The sequence below is a fragment of the Mustela erminea genome, chromosome 11 (genome assembly GCF_009829155.1).
Source record: "Mustela erminea isolate mMusErm1 chromosome 11, mMusErm1.Pri, whole genome shotgun sequence".
Lineage (NCBI taxonomy): Eukaryota > Metazoa > Chordata > Mammalia > Carnivora > Mustelidae > Mustela > Mustela erminea.
In genome coordinates this window covers 14,237,774-14,258,377 of record NC_045624.1, presented here as the reverse complement: position 1 = coordinate 14,258,377, position 20,604 = coordinate 14,237,774, and the positions used below count along the sequence as shown (strand labels likewise).

General features: G+C 49.6%; 1 protein-coding gene, 1 long non-coding RNA gene and 1 pseudogene across 9 annotated transcripts in view; 1 reads left to right on the top strand and 2 right to left on the bottom strand.

Annotated features, from left to right (window-relative positions):
- The first annotated feature begins 2,322 nt into the window (after positions 1–2,322).
- LOC116569338 lies at positions 2,323–2,873 on the top strand (annotated as a pseudogene).
- Positions 2,874–3,871: 998 nt separating this feature from the next.
- On the bottom strand, positions 3,872–5,265 carry LOC116569153. Its single transcript, XR_004276884.1, has 3 exons — positions 4,846–5,265; positions 4,530–4,765; positions 3,872–4,074 (listed from the first exon to the last, which is right to left on the bottom strand). It is a non-coding gene; the product is annotated as an uncharacterized LOC116569153 (long non-coding RNA).
- A 9,466-nt stretch (positions 5,266–14,731) lies between these two features.
- Positions 14,732–20,604, bottom strand: part of HIPK2 (homeodomain interacting protein kinase 2) — a 173,946-nt gene continuing 168,073 nt past the window's right edge. For 4 of the 8 annotated variants that reach the window (XM_032305957.1, XM_032305959.1, XM_032305960.1 and 1 more), the window contains exons 14-15: positions 20,189–20,346; positions 14,732–18,914 (exon numbers count right to left, since the gene is read on the bottom strand). In XM_032305957.1, the coding sequence (XP_032161848.1) occupies positions 18,258–18,914; positions 20,189–20,346 (815 nt within the window). In that variant the 3' untranslated portion in view covers positions 14,732–18,257. The remainder of the gene's footprint in view (positions 18,915–20,188; positions 20,347–20,604) is intronic. The other 4 variants (XM_032305964.1, XM_032305965.1, XM_032305962.1 and 1 more) reach the window with 1 other exon arrangement.

Genomic DNA, 20,604 nt, shown 5'->3' with positions numbered 1-20,604 from the left:
AAGATGCTCAACCACCTTCCCCTTCCCATTAGGGTCCTGTGGTTCATAGCACAGAACCCATCTGAGCAAATACAGACACATAAGACAAAATTGGAATAAGGGTAACAACTAACATGAATAGAGAGGTGAGTAGGGCCAGGAACTGTGTTAAGTGTTTCATACATGAAGTGCCAGCCCCATGGTAAGTGCTTAAAAAAAGGTACTATTTGAGCACCTGGGAGACTCAGTTGATTAAGCCTTTGACTCCTGATCTCAGTTTAGTCCTTGATCTCAGGGCTGTGAGTTTGGGTCCTGCATTGGGCTCCACAATGGGCCTGGAGGCTACTTAAAAACAAAAAAAAACAAAACTATTTACTATTACTATCTTCTTTAACTATAATGCAAGTTGAGTAGAATATTAGAGTATGCTAGCAGCTTCTGCCAGGATGCCCAAATTTCAGAGGTTAACAAAGTAAAGATCTTTTTTTCAGGCTCATGCCATAGACTAAACGCATCAGTGATGGGGAACAGCTTTGCTCTGTCTGGTGCCTTTGGATGTAGCGGTTCACACTGGATGTGTTTCAGAAGTTGTGGTAGATGGGAATGCCAGCAAGCCTTTTCACTGTCCTTCTGGGCACACGGAAAGATTGTAGTTCCCAGTCTCTCTGCAGTTAGGTATGCAGTGACTTGCTTTAACCAAGAAAAAGCGACACATGTCATTTCCAGGTGAAAGCATTTTTTAAAAAAAAACTTACTTTAAATTCAATTAATTAACATATAATGCATTATTTGTTTCAGGGGGACAGGTCTGTGATTCCTCAGTCTTATATAACACCCAATGCTCCTTACAACACATCCCCGCCTTAATGCCCATCACCCAGTTACTCCATCCCCCTTACCTCTCCCCTCCAGCAACCCTCAGTTTGTTTCCTATGATTATGAGTCTCTTATGGTTTGTGTCCCTCTCTGGTTTCGTCGTTTCATTTTTTCCTTCTCTTTCCCTAAGATCCCCTGCCTTGTTTCTTGAATTCCACATATCAGTGAGATCATATGACAATTGTTTTTTTCTGATTGATTTATTTCACTTAGCATAATACCCTCGAGGTCTATCCACGTTGTTGCAAATGGCAATATTTCATTTTCTGATGGCTGAGTGATATTCCATTGTGCGTATATAATATATAGAATATAACGCATCTTCATTCATTCATCTGTTGATGGACATCTGGGCTCCTTCCATAGTTTGGCTACTGTGGACATTGCTGCTATGAACGTTGGGGTGCAGGAGATGCTTCGGATCACTACATTTGTATCTCTGGGGTAAATATCCAGTTGTGCAATTGCTGGGTCATGGGGTAGTTTTATTTTCAACTTTTTGAGGAAGCTCTATGCTGTTTTCCAGAATGGTTGCACCAGCTTGCATTCCCATCCAGGTGGGAGCATTTAAGAACCAAAGCAGGGGTGCCTGGGTGGCTCAGTGGGTTAAAGCCTCTGCCTTTGGCTCAGGTCATGATCCCAGGGTCCTGGGATCAAGCCCCGCATCGGGCTCTCTGCTCAGCAGGGAGCCTGCTTTCTCCTCTCTCTCTGCCTGCTTCTCTGCCTGCTTGTGATTTCCATCTGTCAAATAAATAAATAAATTCTTAAAAAAAAAAAAAAGAACCAAAGCAGACTTCTTCAAATGTTCCCTCCTTTCCCCAACCATGACTTGTTTATTGGAGGCTTCATAAGGTTGAGACATCCTGGAATGCTAAGCCGCTATGTAGAGGATGGGTTTCCCGGACGGTTCTCGATCTGCAGCAAACTGTGTGTGTGAGAAATCAAGCCTCTGAGACTTGCGCCGATCATAGCCTGTCTTCCCCTCCACAAGCCAGGGGCCAGCCAGGAGGTGGCATGCACGCTGCCCACAGACCACTGGCCAGGACAGTCGTGGGAGGCTGAGCAGGACAGTCTAGTCGATTCTGTGCATTGGTGTCACCGATCAATTTTGGAAAATTCTTCACCTTGACCTAAATAATTTCTCCGGCCTCACCCATCTTTTCTTCTCTCTTCCCGGGACTCCAGTGAAGGCTGTTGGATATTATCACATGGGTCTCTAATGCTTTATCTTTTTTTGTTTGTTTTTTGTCACTTGTACCAACAAAGCTGGGATTACACTGGATCTGTAAATCAGTGTGAAGACCTATGCCATCTTAATAATGTGACTATTCCATTCAACAGTGTAGATCTCTCCATTTTTAAAAAGTCTTTTAAAAATTTCAGAAACTTGTTACAAGTTTTAAGGGTGGAATTTCTGCATATATTTTTAAAAAACTTATCCTCAAGCGTTTTCAGGTAGCCAGGAAGATGGCAGACGTGCAGGCTGAGCGCGCCAACCGAAAGCAGTGAACCATCTTTCAAAATAAGAAGTGGGTCCTGCTTGGAGGAACTGGCAAGGAGAAGCTCCTGTGATCCTACGAAAACATCGGTTTGGGCTTCAAGATGTCCAAGGAGGCCACTGAGAGCACCTTGATGAGACAAGAGGGACAAGAGACACCCCTTTCCTGGCAATGTCTCCATCCAAGGGTGGATTCTGTCCAGTGTGGTGACCAAGGTGAAGACACAGAGGACCTCTGTCATCTGCCGAGACTACCTCTGCTACCCACCAAACTACAAGCTCTTTGAGAAAGGACATAAGCATATGTCTGTGCACCTGTCCCCTGCTGCAGGGATGTCCAGATCGGCGACATCATCGCAGTGGACGAGTGCCGGCCCTTGAGCGAGACTGTGCATTTAAAGGTGCCCAAAGTCACCAAGGCTGCTGGCACCAAGAAGCAATTCCAGAAGTTCTGAGATTAGACATTTGCCCACATCCCCAAAGAAAGTAATTTCCCAACTAAAAAAAAGAAAAACTTATCTTTAAATAATTTTTTCATGCTTCTACAATTAAAAAAAAATATTTCACAGTCCAACTGTTTGTCACTGGTATAAAGAAATAGAATCAGGGACGCCTGGGTGGCTCAGTTGGTTGAGCGGCTGCCTTCGGCTCAGGTCATGATCCCAGTGTTCTGGGATCGAGTCCCACATCGGGCTCCTTGCTCGGCAGGGAGCCTGCTTCTCCCTCTGCCTCTAGCCTGCCACTCTGTCTGCCTGTGCTTGCGCTCTGTATCTCTCTCTCTAACAAATAAATAAAATCTTTAAAAAAAAAAAAAAAAGAAATAGAATCAATTTTTGTGTATTGACCGTTCCTCCTATAGTCTTGCCAGATTGACGTGCTAGCCTGAGTAGATCTTTTTGCAGACTGCTTAGGGTTTGTAACGGCAGGATTATGGCACGTTTTATTAAAGCATAACATGGGGCATCACCTTTCCGGCTCCTGAGATCAATTTCCCTATCTCTCTGTCCAGCTGCTAAGCCAATGCTATGTATTCTCTCTGGTTTAGACGTTACAGCAGGACCTCGCTTTCAGGGACTGGTGTCTGTATGAATCGGGATAGCTTAGTTGTTACAATAAACAACCCTAAAATTGCAGAGTCTTAAATATAATAATAATGCTCGTAAATCTAGGGAACGAGCTGAGGTTGCTGGAGTGGAGGTGGGTGGGGGGTGGGGCCACTGGGTGAGGGGCGGGAAGGACCGTAAGTGACGAGCACTGGGTGTTCTACCCAAAGGATGAATCACCAAATTCTGCCCCCAAATTAAGAATACACTGTAGAAGGGTGCCTGGGTGGCTCAGTGGGTTAAAGCCTCTGCCTTCGGCTCGGGTCATGATCCCAGGGTCCTGGGATCGAGCCCCGCATCGGGCTCTCTGCTCAGCGGGGAGTCTGCTTCCCCCTCTCTCTCTGCCTACCTCTGTGCCTACTTGTAATCTCTGTCAAATAAATAAAATCTTAAAAAAAAAAAAGAATACGCTGTATGTTAACTAACTTGAATTGAAATGAAACAAAAAAGTTATAAGACCATTAAAAATCTATATATAACAAAAATACTTATTTCTTGCTCTTTTGTGGTTTTGTCCCATGTGGGTTTATGAGGAGGTCACTCAGTGTCCTGGGCTGCTTCTGTCTGGAGGCCTCACCGTGTCTAGGCCCTCAGAGTCCTTCATTGGATCTTCCTCATCTGGCCAGAAATGGAGGGAAGAGAGTGTGGATAAATGCGTGACCGTTTTTTAGGGCCCCGTTCCGGTCATATTTTTCTGCAGAGCAAGCGAGGACATATAATCTAGCTGTGTGTTCAGTAAGAGGAGGACTTGGCTTTGGGGTTTATGTGGCCAGTCTTTGCCAGATGTAGTATTATGGCCATTTTACAGTTAAGGAAACTGAGGCTCAAGAGAGTAAGGGATTTCCCAGCTTTCACGGTCATGGACAACAGCTCCTGGAACTGAGCCCAAATACGGCAGACTCCCACGCTCCCGAATCGTATGCTGTCAGTACAACCTTCTCTCCTATGCCTCCCTCCCCGGTTCCTGTGCTAGCTTTCTTTTCTTTTCTTTTTTTCATTTTTAAAAAATGTTATTATTTTTAATTTTTTATCCTTTCTCAAGTTTTCATTTAAATTCCAGGTAGTTAACTTACAGTGTAATATTAATTTCAGGTGCAGAACTCAGTGAAGCTTCAGTTCCATACGACACCCGGGGCTCAAGGCCTGTGCACTCTTCAGACGGGTGCTGTTTCGTTTCCCTCCCAGCTCGGCTTCCTCCAGACGGCTGGGTTTTCCTTCTGGCCTTTGAGCTACCTGCTGGTACTTTGTGTTTTCCCGAGCAGCCCGGTCCACAGGCTTAGTCTGCAATGGGTAAGGATCCTGAGAGCCACTGTAATAAAACATAAGACATTTAAACAGAACAGAAGAAGACACAAAAGCTGATGTCAAGTGTTATCCTTCGAGGAGTACCTATCCTCCTGCGTTGTTTCAGACGTGCTGTCACACGCCAAAGTCTCGTGAGAAAGGACTGCGGAGCTCCTCTAGATCGGCACCTGTAAAACCACAGTGGAAACCTGGAGTTGGATGGTCTCACGATACAGGCTGTCCAGCTCCTCGATGTTTCTTCCCTACGGAATGGGGATTAGGGTTGTCGCTGGGCAGTGGGTTTTTTCCAACTTCAAGCGGTGCCAGAAGCATAATGGAATTAGATCTTCTAAGGGAGATCTGCTGGAAGAAAACAGATCTCCCAAGGGGAGCTTTGCACGGCCCAAGTGGGACATACTGTGAAGGCGGGGGGTGGTCCAAGGCATCTGCTTTGAAGCTCAGTATGGGGGCCCCTGGGTGGCTCAGCCGGTTAAGCATCTGCCTTGGGCTTGGGTTATGATCCCATATCCTGGGATCGAGCCCTGCCTCAGGCTCCCTGCCCAGGGGTGTGTCTGCTTCTCCCTCTCCCTCTGAGATCTTTGTTGCTTGAGCTCTGTCTCAAATAAATAAATAAAACTTTAAAAACAAAACAAAAAAAAGCTCAGTCCTGACAGAAAGAAGGGACTGAACAGGTAAGCTCAAAGGTCATGAGGTCACGAGGCCACCATCCCATTAGTGTCACATCTATACTTTGCCTTTAGTGTATTCTCTGCTTTTCCACATATTTAATATTTGCTGAGGCTTAAATATTCTAGATCATTGTTAGAAAACAGTGAAGTCAGACTTATAAAGAACATATACCTGGTTGTTTGGGGGAGGCTCCTGGGCAGGCATGACCTCCATGTCTGATCCCTGGTGGTGCGTTTCTAATTTAAAACTATATATTCTGAGCCAAACTATGGAAAGAGCCTAGGTGTCCATCAACAGATGAATGGATAAAGAGGATGTGTTGTACATATACAGTGGTGACTGTGCCCAGGGGCTCCCTATAGTCAGGGCCACAGGGGGAGTGGGAGGTTTCCGACTAGCCACAGAGGGAGCTGCTGACATCAGACGGCCGGACGAGGTCCAAGAGCGTTCCGGGTCTTCTCCGGCAGCTCGGGAGCTTGGGTGTCAGAGCAGAGCCGTGGGTGGTAGGACAGGTCCAGCAAGCAGGTGTGGCAGGAGCACGGGGGGCAGGAAGCTGAGGGTGCAGGTGAGAAGGTGGATGCGGTTTAGGCCGCTTGTGAGCTCGTGAAAGCAGGAGGCTCAGCTAACAGGGGCTGGGAGTGGGGCGGTCCTGAGGTTCCCCCGACCCCGGCAATGGAAGGCAGGCTAAGAACGACTGGTGAGAACCCCAGATCCCTGCGCATGGCTGGTGAGAATGCAGAACGGCGGTGTCGCTGGGGATAGTTGGGCGGTTCCGCAAGAAGTTTCCAGATAATCCAGTAATTCCACTCCTAGTGCGCACCCAAAAGAACTGGGATTCCTATTTCCGTACTGATGTCCACAGCAGCATTAGTCACAAAATCCAAACACACACACACACACACAGAACAATAGACGAATGGATAAACAAAATGTGGCATTTAGATACAATGGGATGTTACTCAGTCTTAAAAAGGAAGGAGAATCTGATGCATGTTACAAAATTGATGACCTCGGAGAAGACGGGTACAGGAAATAAGCCAGCACCAACAAGTAAAGGGCAAATAGTGTAGGATTCCACTTCCAGGAGGTACCCAGAGGCAGAGAGGAGAAGGGTGGAAGTCACGCCTGGGGGTGGGGTGCGGAGGGGAACGGGGCGGGGTTGCTTAACAGGTGCAGAGCTTCTGTTTGGGACGATGACAGTTCTAGAAACAGCTGGTGGCGACGACTGCCCAGCGGACCAGGTTGGCCCTTCTCGGGAGGCCCTCTCTCTACAGGCCTCCACGGTCATCTCGGCCGACCGTAGGTGTGGTGCTGTGTGATGAAAGCGTTCAGGGTTAAAGGACTTCTGAAAGGTTAGCTAAGTCCCCAACGGTGTTACTTGGACCAGGAACCTCTTTAGTCTTATAGAACTAGTCTGGTTCTAGAAGAAATAATAAGCATGCCAGGCCAAGTTTACAGTGATTCCAAACAGTTTAATGTAATTCCAAGACAAAGTGTGATTACATTTCTACACATATACAATATGCATATGTGAGTTTACAAATTTTAATTAATAACTCGTTTCACCTCAGAGACCGAAAAAATGATCAAAAAGAAACTGTGAGTAACAAGCTATAACATAGTTCACCACAACGGGACCCCCCTTTCTCACCCTACAGTTAGTAATATTACAATTAAAATAACTATATTCTTCTATAATTTTTTTCTGTTAAAATCATCTCATAAATTTACAATGCTATTATTAGTTTCCAAGACTAATATAAATTCACTCCATTTTTCTACAACGAAAATGATTATTAATTTAGAAGCACACGACATCATGATGAAAAACACAAGCATTTTAGTAGCAAGGACTTGATCAGTTAAGAATTATTTTTCTTGTAAAACATTCTAAAGCCAAGTAAAATATCCATTCTTATAACATACCTATAATATGAGACTAAGGAATAGGTTACATAGAGGTCTACAACACATTGGTTTGTTTTTTTAAAAAAAGTAGACATTTATAAATAAAAAAGAAAAGAGGGACAATTCACATAGGAAAAAGAGGTACACGAGAAAATACTGTTGCACGCAATAATTTTCACAAAGATTAACATGGATTAACACTTTTCATTACAGAAACCGTACAGTGAAGGAACACAACAGACCGGGGCTTTCATAGGGCTATTGAGCTGAGATGACCTGGTGGAGGAAGATGTAGGCAAGGTGACCTTGGGGAGGGAGCCGTGTTCCTTGGACTGTTAACCAATCACCACCGGGTCTCCTCTTCCCGGCTCTCATTCTGGGGAGTGAGTCTTTCTATCCAGTGTCCGGAACTCATGGGCAGTTGAAAGGTAAACATTTCTACAGATCTGTTCTCTTTCCACTCTAATGGATCCCGCTCTTGGAAACGTGATATCGTATCAGAGGCTGCAGCTTATTACATATGGTCAACACAAAATGGGATGGAAAATTCCAGTCGTTCTGATGTGCTGCCCCCCCCCCCCCAATCTGTGCCCTGGAGGCTGGGGACCCAGAGAGAGTGGCGGCCCCCCTCAGGGCCACCTGCCTCTGCTGTGGTGAGGTGGGTGACGAGAACCCCGCACCAGGCCTCGGGCCCACCTGGGGAAGGGGCAGCCTGGGGCCGGCCCCCTGGCTCGTGGACGACGCCATCGCTGCCTGACTTCTGAAAGCTCCTCTTCCTCCTCATCCGTAAAGCTATACTCGTCCTATCAGAAATTTGGTTTGATATATATATACACTAACATATATATCACCATCTATCTCTACACAGTGGTTCTACTAAACTACAAAGTCTCCTGCCCCAAAGTAGGACTTTCTGGTCTACTTCATTTGGTTACAAAACGCACACAAAGAGGATGAGGAGATGCTTTGGGGGCCAGAAATGATTGTGCCCTGGAAAAGCCACGGAAGACAGCTTTAAATGAGCAGTAACACAAAAGTGAGAGGGAGCGTGAAAGGGTGGGGGGGAGACCCGGAGGCAGAGGCAGCGCCCCCGGGACGGGGGGCGCTGCTTGGAAGTGAGGAGAGGCGAGTGGGGTGGGGGCCGCTTCGTGTTCCATTCAGAAGTCACAGAAAGCTACAAAGGATGGGCATGGTCAAGTCACTTTCCACTTCCCAAGTTCTTTCTTATAACCTGAGCCGAAAACTATTAAAATAATAATAATAATAATAATATTAATAATTAATAATAATGATAATCATAATGATAAATCCATTGCCCCTTCCACCAAGCAAGGGAGTATCTAACAGGGAGGCAAGACCACCGCTCACGAGGCCAAGTTGGTCCTTCTTCCTGGCTCTTGAGAGCATCCTGGGAGTCCTAGATGGCTGCGTGGGGGGCTGTGGTGGCAGCAGGGGGTGTGTGGGGGTGGCCCCGGAGACACTGACCCGGACAAGGAGTAGGGAGGCCACACCAGGAGAGATCTGTGTGGAGCAGTTCAAAGGACACTAGAAGGAGCCAGTTTCAGATGCAGCGTCCTTTTTTTTTCGAAGCTAATTTCTATGCTTCTAGTTTTTAAACATATGGTTAAGCCCCAAAGACAATGACATAAAATTAATTTGATGAGTTTCAAGCAAAGGAAAATACCAAACAGAGGGAAAGCAGGAGTATTATTAGGAAGAGTGAGATTTAAAAAAAAATTTTTTTTTTACCCTAATGTTTCTTACAAGAACCTGTCATGAGAATGTACGGTCCACAGGGGTCACAGGGAAAACGCGAATGCATTCAAATGAACACACACAAACAGTTCCCTGGTCCCAGGCGTCCTGCAGTTCGCAAAGTCTTATCTGCTAACGGAATGCCCTTTATCACAGCAGGTCCTCTGCACTTGGGTTGTGGTAGGAGAGAAAACAAGAAACAAACTAAAACTCTTAGGGGAACCAGCATGTTCTAGGTTGTTCCTAGGAGACAGTGGGGCCCACTCTCTGAAGTGTCACAGGGACCATCTCTACTTCGAGGGTCTCAATGACCCACACTCCTCCCCCAGCTGCCCCTTGGTTCCCCAGCCTGTCCCCTGCTCAGCAGCACTTAACAGTCTCGAGGGAGGAATCTAGTGTCCCCTCTCCCACCGACCTCGGCTTCAAATCTGAGTTTGACAAAGAGTAAAAAGTAAACACATCCTTTTGCATTTATTTTGTTTTAAAGGAGAAAAGGAATGAGTGACAGCAGGTATGTGGAAAGCCCAGCCGAAGTATGTGGGCAGAGGGGCGGCTCCCCTTGCAAAACACCGATCAGAATATTGCCAGGGGCCCAGAAATAGCAGCTGTACCTTCAGGGCCGCCTAAATCCCAGTGTCTTTTACTGCCTGGTGAACTGGAAGTCAGTGGATCAATAGAAATCAAACATTCAGATCAAGACAAAATCAACAAACCGGGTATCTGTTCTCTCTGCCTCTTCCAGGATGTCAAAGAGAAGGCCTCTTTGGAGACAAGCGTTGATACAACAAGGCATGAGGTCTTCACATCTGGCCCAGGCTACGGACTCACCCCCTTCCCACTCAATCCAGAAATCTTTCACATTCTCTCGCGTTCACATGGAAACCAGTAAGTAACGTGGAGGGAAACGCTCGTGTTGGGCTACACAATGGTACGGGTAGAAAACACCTGCCTTGGAGGGGCATGGCCTCCAACTAAAGAGGTGATTGCTGGGGTCTGAAGATGTCAGTTAGAAACAGAAATTTTCTTTAAAAAGTACCAGTTCAAATGTAAACTATAAAACACTTTAACTATAAAACGTAGCCAGAAATATGCTTAAGTATCCACAGTCAATTACTTAGTTTACGCATTTAAAATGTGGCTCTCTTGATATCTTAGAAGGCTAACAGCATTTTACAGTAGCTAAAAACATATATACTTAACATGTGCATTTGAATATCACATTTCATTACAACACACAAAGAGTAATCTCTTCCTTGGTTTAATTTTTGATGTAAAGATCAGCTATTTTCAGAATTCACTTAAGCAACAATGACCAGGGTGTGCATTAATCATTATTTTCAGCCCACACAGAGTTCATAGTCTTTTAAATCCCAAGATCAAGCTGGCTACATGATTTCAAAAAAGGCTAAAACCAGGATGAATGCCCACATTTGAGGTAATTATTGCCATTAGGTCACAGTTTGTGTAAGATAATGTATCTAAAACCTTCTTTAAAAAAAATCTTTAGGTGTTCTGTCAGAATTCCAGAATACCTATTGAAACCAACCAGGATCTCAAATTCTGATTAGCTGGGTTTGCTTCCAATGGAGTCAAAGTTCTAGAAGGTTCTAGAACTCGTGTAAACTACCTAAGAATTTAGGCAAACAAGCCTGGAGCCAGTCAATAGAGAAGTTTTTTTTGTTTTTTTGTTTTTTTGTTTTTTTAAATAAAAAAGAAACAAAAACCCACCCAACACAACTGAGGAGATGTTTCATAACACATGGTAATAGTTTTCTAAAAAATTAAAAATCTCATCATAAAGCATTTCTAAATTCTTACCACTTTCAACCAAATTAAAAATGCTTCTGCATTACTATTAATCTCATACTGCGGCAAGAGACTCTCCTTCTTTATACCCTAAAAGCTGCTGATTTTTCTGTTTACATGACCGTTCTCTCCATTTCTTTGAGAAGAGTATCTCCAAAGAAACCCTTATCTGGTTCCTCTAAGAGTCATCTTGGTTTTTCTCCTTCTCTCTCTCTCTCTTTTTTTTTTAACACAAAGAAAAAAGTTCCTGGACACCAGACCCACACACGGTATTTACAGATTTGGTGTGAATCCCGCATCTGGTTCTACCCAGAGCTGAAGAGTGGATCGATTATAGAGACCAGAGTTTGTCATGATATTTATCAGTGCAGTAAAAAATAGCATTTTAAAAAAAATATATACCTTTAGTATTGCCTTTCTAGAATTAACTATAAGCAAGAAAAAATTTATTATTTTTTTTAAAAGAAGAAAAGAACACTTTTTTTCTTCACTCCTAAGTTTGTTGTAGCAGCACTACTAAAGCTAGTTGGTACACTGGAAAGGAATCGGAAATGAATTCTACTGTGAATCAAAAGAAACGCCCCTAAGATTTTCTCTAAAAGTAAAACGGATTCTGCCCCTTCTGCTTGCATCCAAGTCAGGGCTTCCTCTCCTTCAGACCTTCTGCTGGGTTGCACGCATGGGGCAGGGATGGGGAGGGGTGACATTCCTTCAAGGCTTTTCTTTCCACACATACTCCACACACACTACACACACACACACACACATAGGAGGTGGCCGAGGAGGCTGGTGGCTGCGAGCTCAGTTCTGGAGCTGGGCAGACCCAGGTTCGAGGCCCGCTCCCTCACCAGCCGTGTGACCCTGGTCATGTCACCAGCTCTCCAAGCCACATGCCTCACCTGGAAAGGGACAAATGGGGCCCCTTTCACACCGTTATTATGGAGACTAAACAAAACAAGATAACCAGTGAGCAGTTTTGAGCACAGTGTTTGGCACACGGTAAACAGAAGTATCATTAAATGGTCTGTCAGAAGGCATGAAGCCACTCATTGCTGTTAATTAAAAAAGTGGAACAAAATGGTATCTCAGTGAAGTCCTGATGAACACAAATTTCACTAGAAACTTGGGAGATTTTGGACCACCGTCGTATTTCCTTTCCTTTAACGCGTGCTTTCTCAGAGCGTTGCTTCCTATGGGTAAAGAGGGCATCCATGAGGGGCCCATGAGATAAGCTCATCCGGGGCTTGGCCTGGGGCCCTGCACACCGGAAGCATTGAGCAAATGCTGCCTCCAACTTCCTGGAGGGACACTGCACCTTTTAGCAAACGGGCGACAGCCAACATGCGGCTCCAGTGCAGCAGTCTAGGGTAGGGGCCCTCAGAGACCTGTGGGGAATGAGGAAGATCTCTGACAAAGCATCCTCTGCAGGAGGGTCACTTCTCTGTAAACGGTCACCACATCTCACAGGGGCGACTGGCTTGGAGCTGGCTCTCCTGAGCTTCTGGAAGCTGCGAGAGAGATGTGATGGACCGCTACTGGCTTGGGCCATCCTGGGGTGCAAGGGTGCCAAAAGCCTTGGGAAGGTTTCTATTGCGTTTAAGGGTCGTTTTGCCATCTTCCATTCTCTAGCAGCCCAACTGGGATTTCACAGAGTCTAGTCTGTGGAGATTAGGAGGGAGAGTCCTAAGGCATCAAAGTGGGAAAGCACTGACACACCCAGCGCAAACCCGCGTGCACCCGACCCCCCGAGCTTCGGTCAGTCTCTGGGACAACGCGCCATCAGTCAAGCCCACGTGTTCGCGCGGTGCCTCCAGCTTCCCCAAGCAGCAGCATGTAGGGTTACTGATCTCCACTTCTCTTACAAGATGAATGCAGTTTGAAATCAATGCAATAATAATAATAAATAAATACAAGTCAGGAGAGAGGTCAAAGAGAGACACGTGGAATCGCATCGCTGACGATGTCATTATTGCCCGGAAAGGAAAGAGGAATGCCATTTTGTCCCTATCTGGAGGTGTCTTTGAGAAGGGTTCTTTGGCTAAAGAAAGGAACAGTTACACCTTCCTTTCCAATTTGTTAAGGAGAGCTCTGGCCTGTTCGGTTTTGAGGCTTCCCCATCTGAAACTGGCGAGACACAGCAGAGCCAGAGCAGCATGCAAAGTGCTTCCGGGGCCGGAACGCTTCCTGGCAAAATGGCTCACACTGGTGTCGTGAAGTCCCAGGCCAGGCCTGCGGAAGGGTCCTCGCCTCCCTGCTGAATTCCCTCTGCTACCTGAGAGCACCTCGTTAACTTCTTTCTGTGATCTGTCCTAGCAGCTCCTGGGCAGGCCAGCGGGGGCCCCACTCCCCGACCCCTGGTCCCAGCACCCGAGAGGGCCTGGGATGAAAGCTGGGGCCAGCTCACGGACACACCTCGCTTCACCGACCACAGCCCGTCAGCAGTAACTCCTTAAGCCTCCTCATCTCCTTCCTCCAGTTTCCAAGAAAGTCTGCTCCACTCACGCACACACACTCACACAACCCAAATCCTCCACCATAAGCTTGTTCAAAAATGAGTGTTCGCCCTCCCAGAGATCTGGTCGAGGGAAAGCAGCCTGTCGGCCGCTGGGCTCATCTCCCCTTCCCTTCCTTACATCCAACAGTCTGGTGTTCCGGCGGGTGGACTCTTCCAGGGTGAAGAGTGCAAGACCAGCTGGCTTCCCCAGCCTGCAAGCCCCTCACCGCCAGTAAGGCCAGCACGCAGCTTCGGTCCAGGAGACAGCCGCTGGTTCGCCTCAACCCTTCCTCGCCCTCTGAACGCGATCAACCACATGCACCACTTCACAGTTTTAACTGGCATCAAGCCTCAGACTCTCCCACCGGTCGGCCTGCTCACCTTCCCTTGGAAACAGCCAGAACGCCACGAACGAGGCACTAAGTGCAGAAACATGGATGTGCACGCCCAGATGCATCAGCGAGAACCCCTGGGGCGGAAGCACACCCCCCGACTTCCTGAGGCTACAGACAGCTACATGGTTCTCCTTGACCTGTCCTTCCCAACCTTCCCCTCTTCCGCTTTGCTATGCTTCTTCAACTAGAGGTGGTTGAAGAACAGGTGATGTTCTAGGTCATTTATGGTCTCAACAAGGACGAGGTTGGCATCCCTCTACTTTAGAGAGCTTGGTCCTAGGGATGGGCAGGCTTTGATTCATCCGATTTGCTGGGGTGACTCAGAGCCTGGAGGAAGGTACGGGAGATCCGGGCAAGTGCTACGGAGGGCACGAGGGGCCTGGCCTCGCACACAGGGGTCTTTTGATTCTGCAGCTCTGTGCTGGGGACCCGAAGAGGAGGGTGCTGGGGGACAAGGGGGGGATGCACTCCTGTTTGCCGGTCAGCACCAGGGCTGGGCACGGCCTGACCTCAGCCTCGGTAAGCCTCAGTAAAACCAACAGTTCAACCTAAGGCCTGTATTTCTGGGTTGGGTGGGCAGTATGTGGGCATCTCAAGCCAATTTTAAAAAGCCCATCACAAACTAGGTATAGGGCACCAAAGGGATGGCTTTGAGGCCGTGCTGTGCTCCTCTGCGGGCCGACGCTTTCCGGAGGCCCTGCCTGCCGGTGTTGGAGGAGCTGCTTGACTTTGTCAGTCCTCCTTTGGCCTCTTATCATCCCTCCACCTTTTTTTGGCTCCTAGTTTTGTCCCTAGAATTGCACGCCGAGAAGAGGTACTGGGGGCGGGAGGGGTAAGGGGGAAGAGATTGGAGAAGTGGGCAGTATGGTTGGTGAGTGGGAGTGAGACTGAAGTTGCCCAGGGGAAGGTACCACCTGCCTAGCACCCTTACATCCGCTCATTCTAGCCAGTGGCTTCTAGGAGGAGACAACCATCTCTGCACTGAAGGAGACAGAGCCACACCTCCGGGGCACTGATGGGAAAAGGACATGTGGGGCAGCCCTGGGCAGAAGGGCTTATCTTTTGCATGACAGGTCAGTATCAGATGTGAAGCAGGCCAAGAATCTAGTTAGCGGATTCTAGAAGCACACGAGAGCACAGGGAATGTGGGAAAGAGCCACAGCTGAGGGCTGGGCCCTGGAGGTACCACCTCACAACTCTGCCCAAGCCACTGTGACTCTGGGAGAGTACGGCGTCGATGGTCATTGTGTTGTCAAGAGTCCAGTCTGGCCTGTGCACAGAAAAGGTCTTGATTCCTCTTCCAACTTTTGTTCTGTGGTGGATCTTTCTTAATAGCTCTTTGTGGACTAGAGATGACAGAAACAATTTTCCTAATTCCTGGGTCTTTCCTTTTTGTCTTTTGTTTTGTGTTTGTCTTGTTTAACAAAACTGGACACTGCGTGTCCTTCCTGCCTACTCATACACTCACAGATATAATAAGTTTAAATATTAAAGAGAAAACACGAAGATACTGGGAATAAATGTGCATTTAAAACCCCAGCTAAAATATCAACATGATGATCTTGATAAAAATTACAGTGGAGATAATCAGAACAATTAGGACAATAATATTATCTTTAGGAGCAGCATGGAACGTTCATTCCTGATCTGGAAGAAAACAAAATCTCAGGTGAAAGAATGAGACTTCCAACTTAAATCGACAAAGAAATTTTCTTTCAAATGGAAGGCTACGTTGTCTTTTCCCAGAGGAGATCAGATCTAGGAAGGGCTGGGAGTCAGCTATATGAGGGGACCCGGATGCCACCCAGCAAGGCCGATGCGGTCTCACGTGCAGCCAAGACTTTTGTCGCTGGTCAGGAGGAGACGGGACGGGGCTCTGCTGCCATCTGGCTGCTGCCAAGTCAGGACAGGCGGGTTTTCCAGGCTGGCTCTGAGAGGGCTCTGGCTCATGTGTCCTCCAACGACTTTTCTCCCCTACTGTCTCTGGACTGGTCTTAGGGAGACGGCCCTTCCCCATGTCCCGGGAAAGGAGCATCCATCCATCGGTCAGTTGGTGGGTCCCCGAGGAGAGTGTCCTGCCCTGGGGCGAACCTCTCGCAGGCTCACTGGCCAGGGCCTGGGGGCTGCCCGAGCGTGTGCCTCCGGTGGGTCATGGTGTGTTTCCTTCCGGCCTCAGGCCGGCACTAAGCTGGTTCCAGTTCGGGGATCTATTTCTTTGTAAGACGAGCAGAATTCATGGTTGGGGAGGAGGAATTTCCAGAGTTATTTCACAGCTAACAGCTAAGGTGATGGCCTGGCTTTGTTGCCGAATTAAGGTGATCACGATAAAACCATTGTTCACAGTAGATGGTTGTGGGAAACGGCAGGGGGCAGGGAGCAGGAGGTCAAACTGCCCCAACTGGGAGCCATCTCTTTGCACCTTGGAGACTCGGCTTTGGGATCAGTTAGGACTCAGTATCAAGAATCAGACAATTAGGGCCACCCTTCTAAGCCCCATCTAAGATGAGAGTCTCCCAACATTCATGTACTCAGAGTAATTTTGCTATGAATGGAGATATTCCCCCCCCACGCCCCCCCCCCCCCCCCCCGGCAGTGTTCAAAGCCTGAGAAAACTTCCAGAATGTATCAATGGTACAAAGAGGGCAAAGGGCAAATTTCTTTGGAAACGTAAGCGCCTGTGGGAGTGTTCCAAAGTGCAGTGTAAGACCCACTCGTCACCCTCATAAACGTCCCTCTGACCTTCTGCCCACCAGACCCCTCTAACACCAAAAACGAAGTCGAGTCTTGGGCAGGCCTGGCAACGTGAGGAAAGATGCAGCAGCAAACAAAGGTTGATGGTTGTCTACGAGGGAAGGATCCAGCAGAACTGGGAGAGCAATACGCAGTCGGCGCGATGAGAGAGGACAGGGCGTGCGAGAGTGTGCGGTCGGGGAGAGGGCCTGGGGTGGGCTCCACCTCGCAGACAGCAGGAAGGCTGTGCCAAGCCCGGAGGTGGCAGGTGGCCTCCTCTCCCCTGGGCTTCCATATCAGGAAGGAGGCAGCCACCTGGCAAGGCCAACGTTCTGACAACACAGGGGGACCCCTGCCCCCACAAAGGGTAAGAGCCGGGCCCCCCAAGCAAAACGAGGCAGAGTGGGGGGAGGTGCAGGGTGGGGAGTCTCTCGTGCTCTCGGTCTCCAAAGTAAAAGTCAAGGTTGGTCCACCCGCCCACCCATCTCCCACACCTCTCTTAAGCTCCCGGGGCACCTGCCCATCCTGCCCCCTGCTTCTGTCGACTCCCCGACACCCCCCTGCTAGCAGACAGCTCAAAAAAGACAACAGGTATCAAAATTAACTTAAATTAACTTAAAATAAAAAGAAAAGACAACAAGGAAAGACCAGAGTAAAATGCTGCAACAGCACGAGAGAAGAGCTGAGCTGACGGGACTCGCCTCAGTGCGCGTCTTGGAGTACCGCGGAGTCCCCCTCACCCCGCGTCTGTGGGTCGGTAAGGCACTAGGAGGGACCGGTGTCAAGCCCAGGATGCGAGAGCCGTGATGGCGGCGCCGAGGGACACACGGGGAGGGCGGCATCCGCGCTCACACCCGCACACACTCGCCCACGCTCACACACCTGGACCACCACACTGCTTACATGCCTATGTTCTATCACTTTTTTTTTTTTTTTTTTTTTGTGCAATTACGTTGAGGAATAGTCTATTGGTATCACTGGAGTTGAACACAAAGTAGAAAACGGGGGTGCTGACTGCTACATTCTACCAGGGTGTCGGCGACGACCGCTAGTCCTATGCTACGTGACTAGGGATTGGTTCAAAGAGAAAATAAACCTTCAGGAAAGGAAAAAAAAAGAAAAACCCTAAAGTTTGCAACACACAATACTAATGACACTGGAGGAGTAACATTGCTTAGGGATTTATCCAGAGTGCTCCGGAAGAGAAATGTGCCCTCCTTGCGGTGGGGAGGCGTCCTTCGGCCTGGCCACCCCTACCCCAATCAGTCCTGACACACGAACCACAACTGGGCTTGGCCAACCCCACGCAACCACTCCCCCCAATATCAGCCTCCTCAGGCCACGGCCTGACCTTCTAGAGGGCTGCTGACCCTTCAGAGTTCTGGAAAAATCCCTAATTCTTATGTTCCATCATTAAAAATCTATTGGATTTCCATATCAGGTGTCCCCGACAGCAAATTCTTAAATGTCACTTGCCGCCATATGAAAATAATCTTTGAGAAGTTCATAGATAAAGTTCTTTCAAAAACTGGGGCCCCCCCCTTCCAGAATCTTCCGTCGCTCTCTTCTTCTCCTCTCCAGCTTGGTGCAGAATGGGTTCGTGAGCTGTGTTCTTTGTTACTGATGCTTTCTTTTTTTTCTTTTTCTTTTTTTAAAATAAAAAGCATAGAATTCCCCTTCCTCAATCCCTTCTTTTTTAAAATGTTCTCTTCTCTGCTCTAAGTCCCCCACCTCCTAGTTCAAGTTTCATTTGTATCCGTCCCTGCCCCCTGCCCCCCCTGCCCCGTTGCATTGTTTGTGTGCCGCATCTTCAGTATAAAAAGCCCAGCTCCCGCCTTGCCCCTCCGCCCCCCTCCCCTCTGGCCATCCCCCCTCCCCTCCCCTCCCCTTCCAGTGTTTATATGTAAGGGTACTGGTTGACCTTGGCGGGGCTCAGTGGGTATCCAGTGTAGACGGTGGAGGCTGGAGAGGCGCTGATGTAGGTCTGGTGGGCAAACTGGGCTGGATACTGACTCGGGTGGATGGTGGGCGAGGGCAGGACCCGGGGGCCCATGCTCACGGGGACCTGGTGGACGATGCTGGCCGGGTAGGCAGTGTGCTGCACGGTGTGGCGTGCCGAGCCTTGGGAGGCCACCAGGTGGGCCACGGTGCCAGTGGAGCCCAAGGCCGCGGGTGCCGTGTAGGTGTAGAGGTGGGGCTGGGTGGGGAGGTGGGCTGCTGCGGCTGCGGCGGCCAGGTGGGGGTGCACAGTGCCGTGGCTGGGGCTGTTGTGCGGGAAGGAGTAGGGGGCCTGAGCCATCGTGGGGGTGATGTAGGCCTGCTGCCGGCGGTGGCTCCCGGCGCGCTCTGCGGTGATGTGCTGCTGAGCCTGGAGAAGGAGAAGCACCAGGAGAGGGCTGCATTGGGGGCCAGACACGCGGGAGGAGAGACGGGGAGCACGAGGACAGGAAGGGGAGGAGGGAGAAGTGGGAGGGAGGATGGAGAGGAGGAAGAGAGAGAGAAGGGAAGAGGGGAGCGGGGAGGCAGAGGAAGAGGAGGGAGGGAGGAGGGAGAAGTGGAGAGGGAGGAGGGAGAGAGAGAGAAGTGAGAAGGGGTAAGAGAGGAAGGGGAGGAAGGGGAGGTGGCAGGTGGCAGGGGAGGACAGGGGCGTGGGGAGGAGGGGGAGGACAGGCGGGGAGGCCAGAAGCCACAGGAGTGAGGGAAGATGCCTCTCTTGTAGGCTGGGAAAGCAACATCAGCCTGGCCTGAGAAAGGAACGCTTTCCCGAGTCCCCCGAGTCCCCAACGTCCCCGGCTGGATGACACACAGACCAAGCCAGCTTGAGGAGGTAACAGGAGACAGGATGTCTCCTAATGGCCTCCTCTGGCCGGGAAGTGTCAGAGGAACCTCTGAGCCGCAGCTGCTTCCTCCCTCACCGGGAAATCTTGTTCCCTGAAGTCCCAGGCTCTTGGGAACTCTGCTGTGGGAAGAGCCTCTCTTCCAGAGACCCGGGGTCCTGACGACACAGACACGCGCCCTCAGTTTAGCAAGCGTACCCCCTTTGGACAAGGGGTTTTGGAACACAAACTCCCCACTGACTTCACTTCCGTGGCTCCTGAGGAGCAGGCCCCCGAGGCCACTCTGCGGGTCAGACGAGACACAGACCCTGCGCACGCACAGGCCGCTGTGCTGCAGAGACTCTGCTCACGTGTAATTCCCCCTCAACGCCACCCACTGTCTCCGAGTCCTCTCTGCCCTCCGCTTGGGGTTCCCCATGTGTGGCCTGGTCTCCCTCACGGCAATGGGCCAGTCAGCCCGCCGTTGTCAGCCTGCAGGTCTTCCCCAGGCATCCTGGTCTGACGGGGCCAGGACGCGGTGTGTTAGCCTCTGCCTGGCTGGGAGGGCGAGCTGGGGGCCATCCTGCTGTAAGGCTCTGACACCATGCCACTGAGTGCTCTGTGACACGAGACAACTTACTGTACTCGGGGCTGGCTCTCTGGGACCCAGGGAGACGTACTTCCCCCAGCGTCACCCATGGTGGCAAGAAGGCAGAGGTCCCTCGGGACCCATCCGGCCGCCAGGGGAATGCGGCCCTCTGAGCCACGGCCATGGCTACCTGCTGGGCAGCTGAGGCCGGAGGGGACTGCGGTGATCCCAGATGACCTGCAGGCCAGGGCCGGGCGGCACTCACCTGGCTGAGATTGAGAGGCTGTTGCTGCTGGAAATGCGGGCCTGGCCGCTGCTGCCGGTAGGCGATGGCTCCGGACGAGCTCCCTGAAGAGTGACCGCTGGTGGAGGTCACGTTGCTGGAGGACTTGGACTTGTAGGACGAGTGCTGACTGGTGGTGACTGTGTGGGGAAGAGCCATGGGTCACAGACGGGTCATAGGCCCTCCACTGCCCAGAAGACCCTGCCGTCTAGGAAAGCACGGCTGCTCCGCCAGGAAGGAGCCCGTTCCCGGAACCAGCCCTCAACATCAGCAACATCTCAACATCTCCCTGAGACCCGGTGACGAGTCTACCGGGTCTGGACTGGCCACTGGGCTTTGGAGCAAGTCCCAGCTTGTGGGACTTGGGACTCCCTGTCTGGGGACACCGAAGAGCTCAA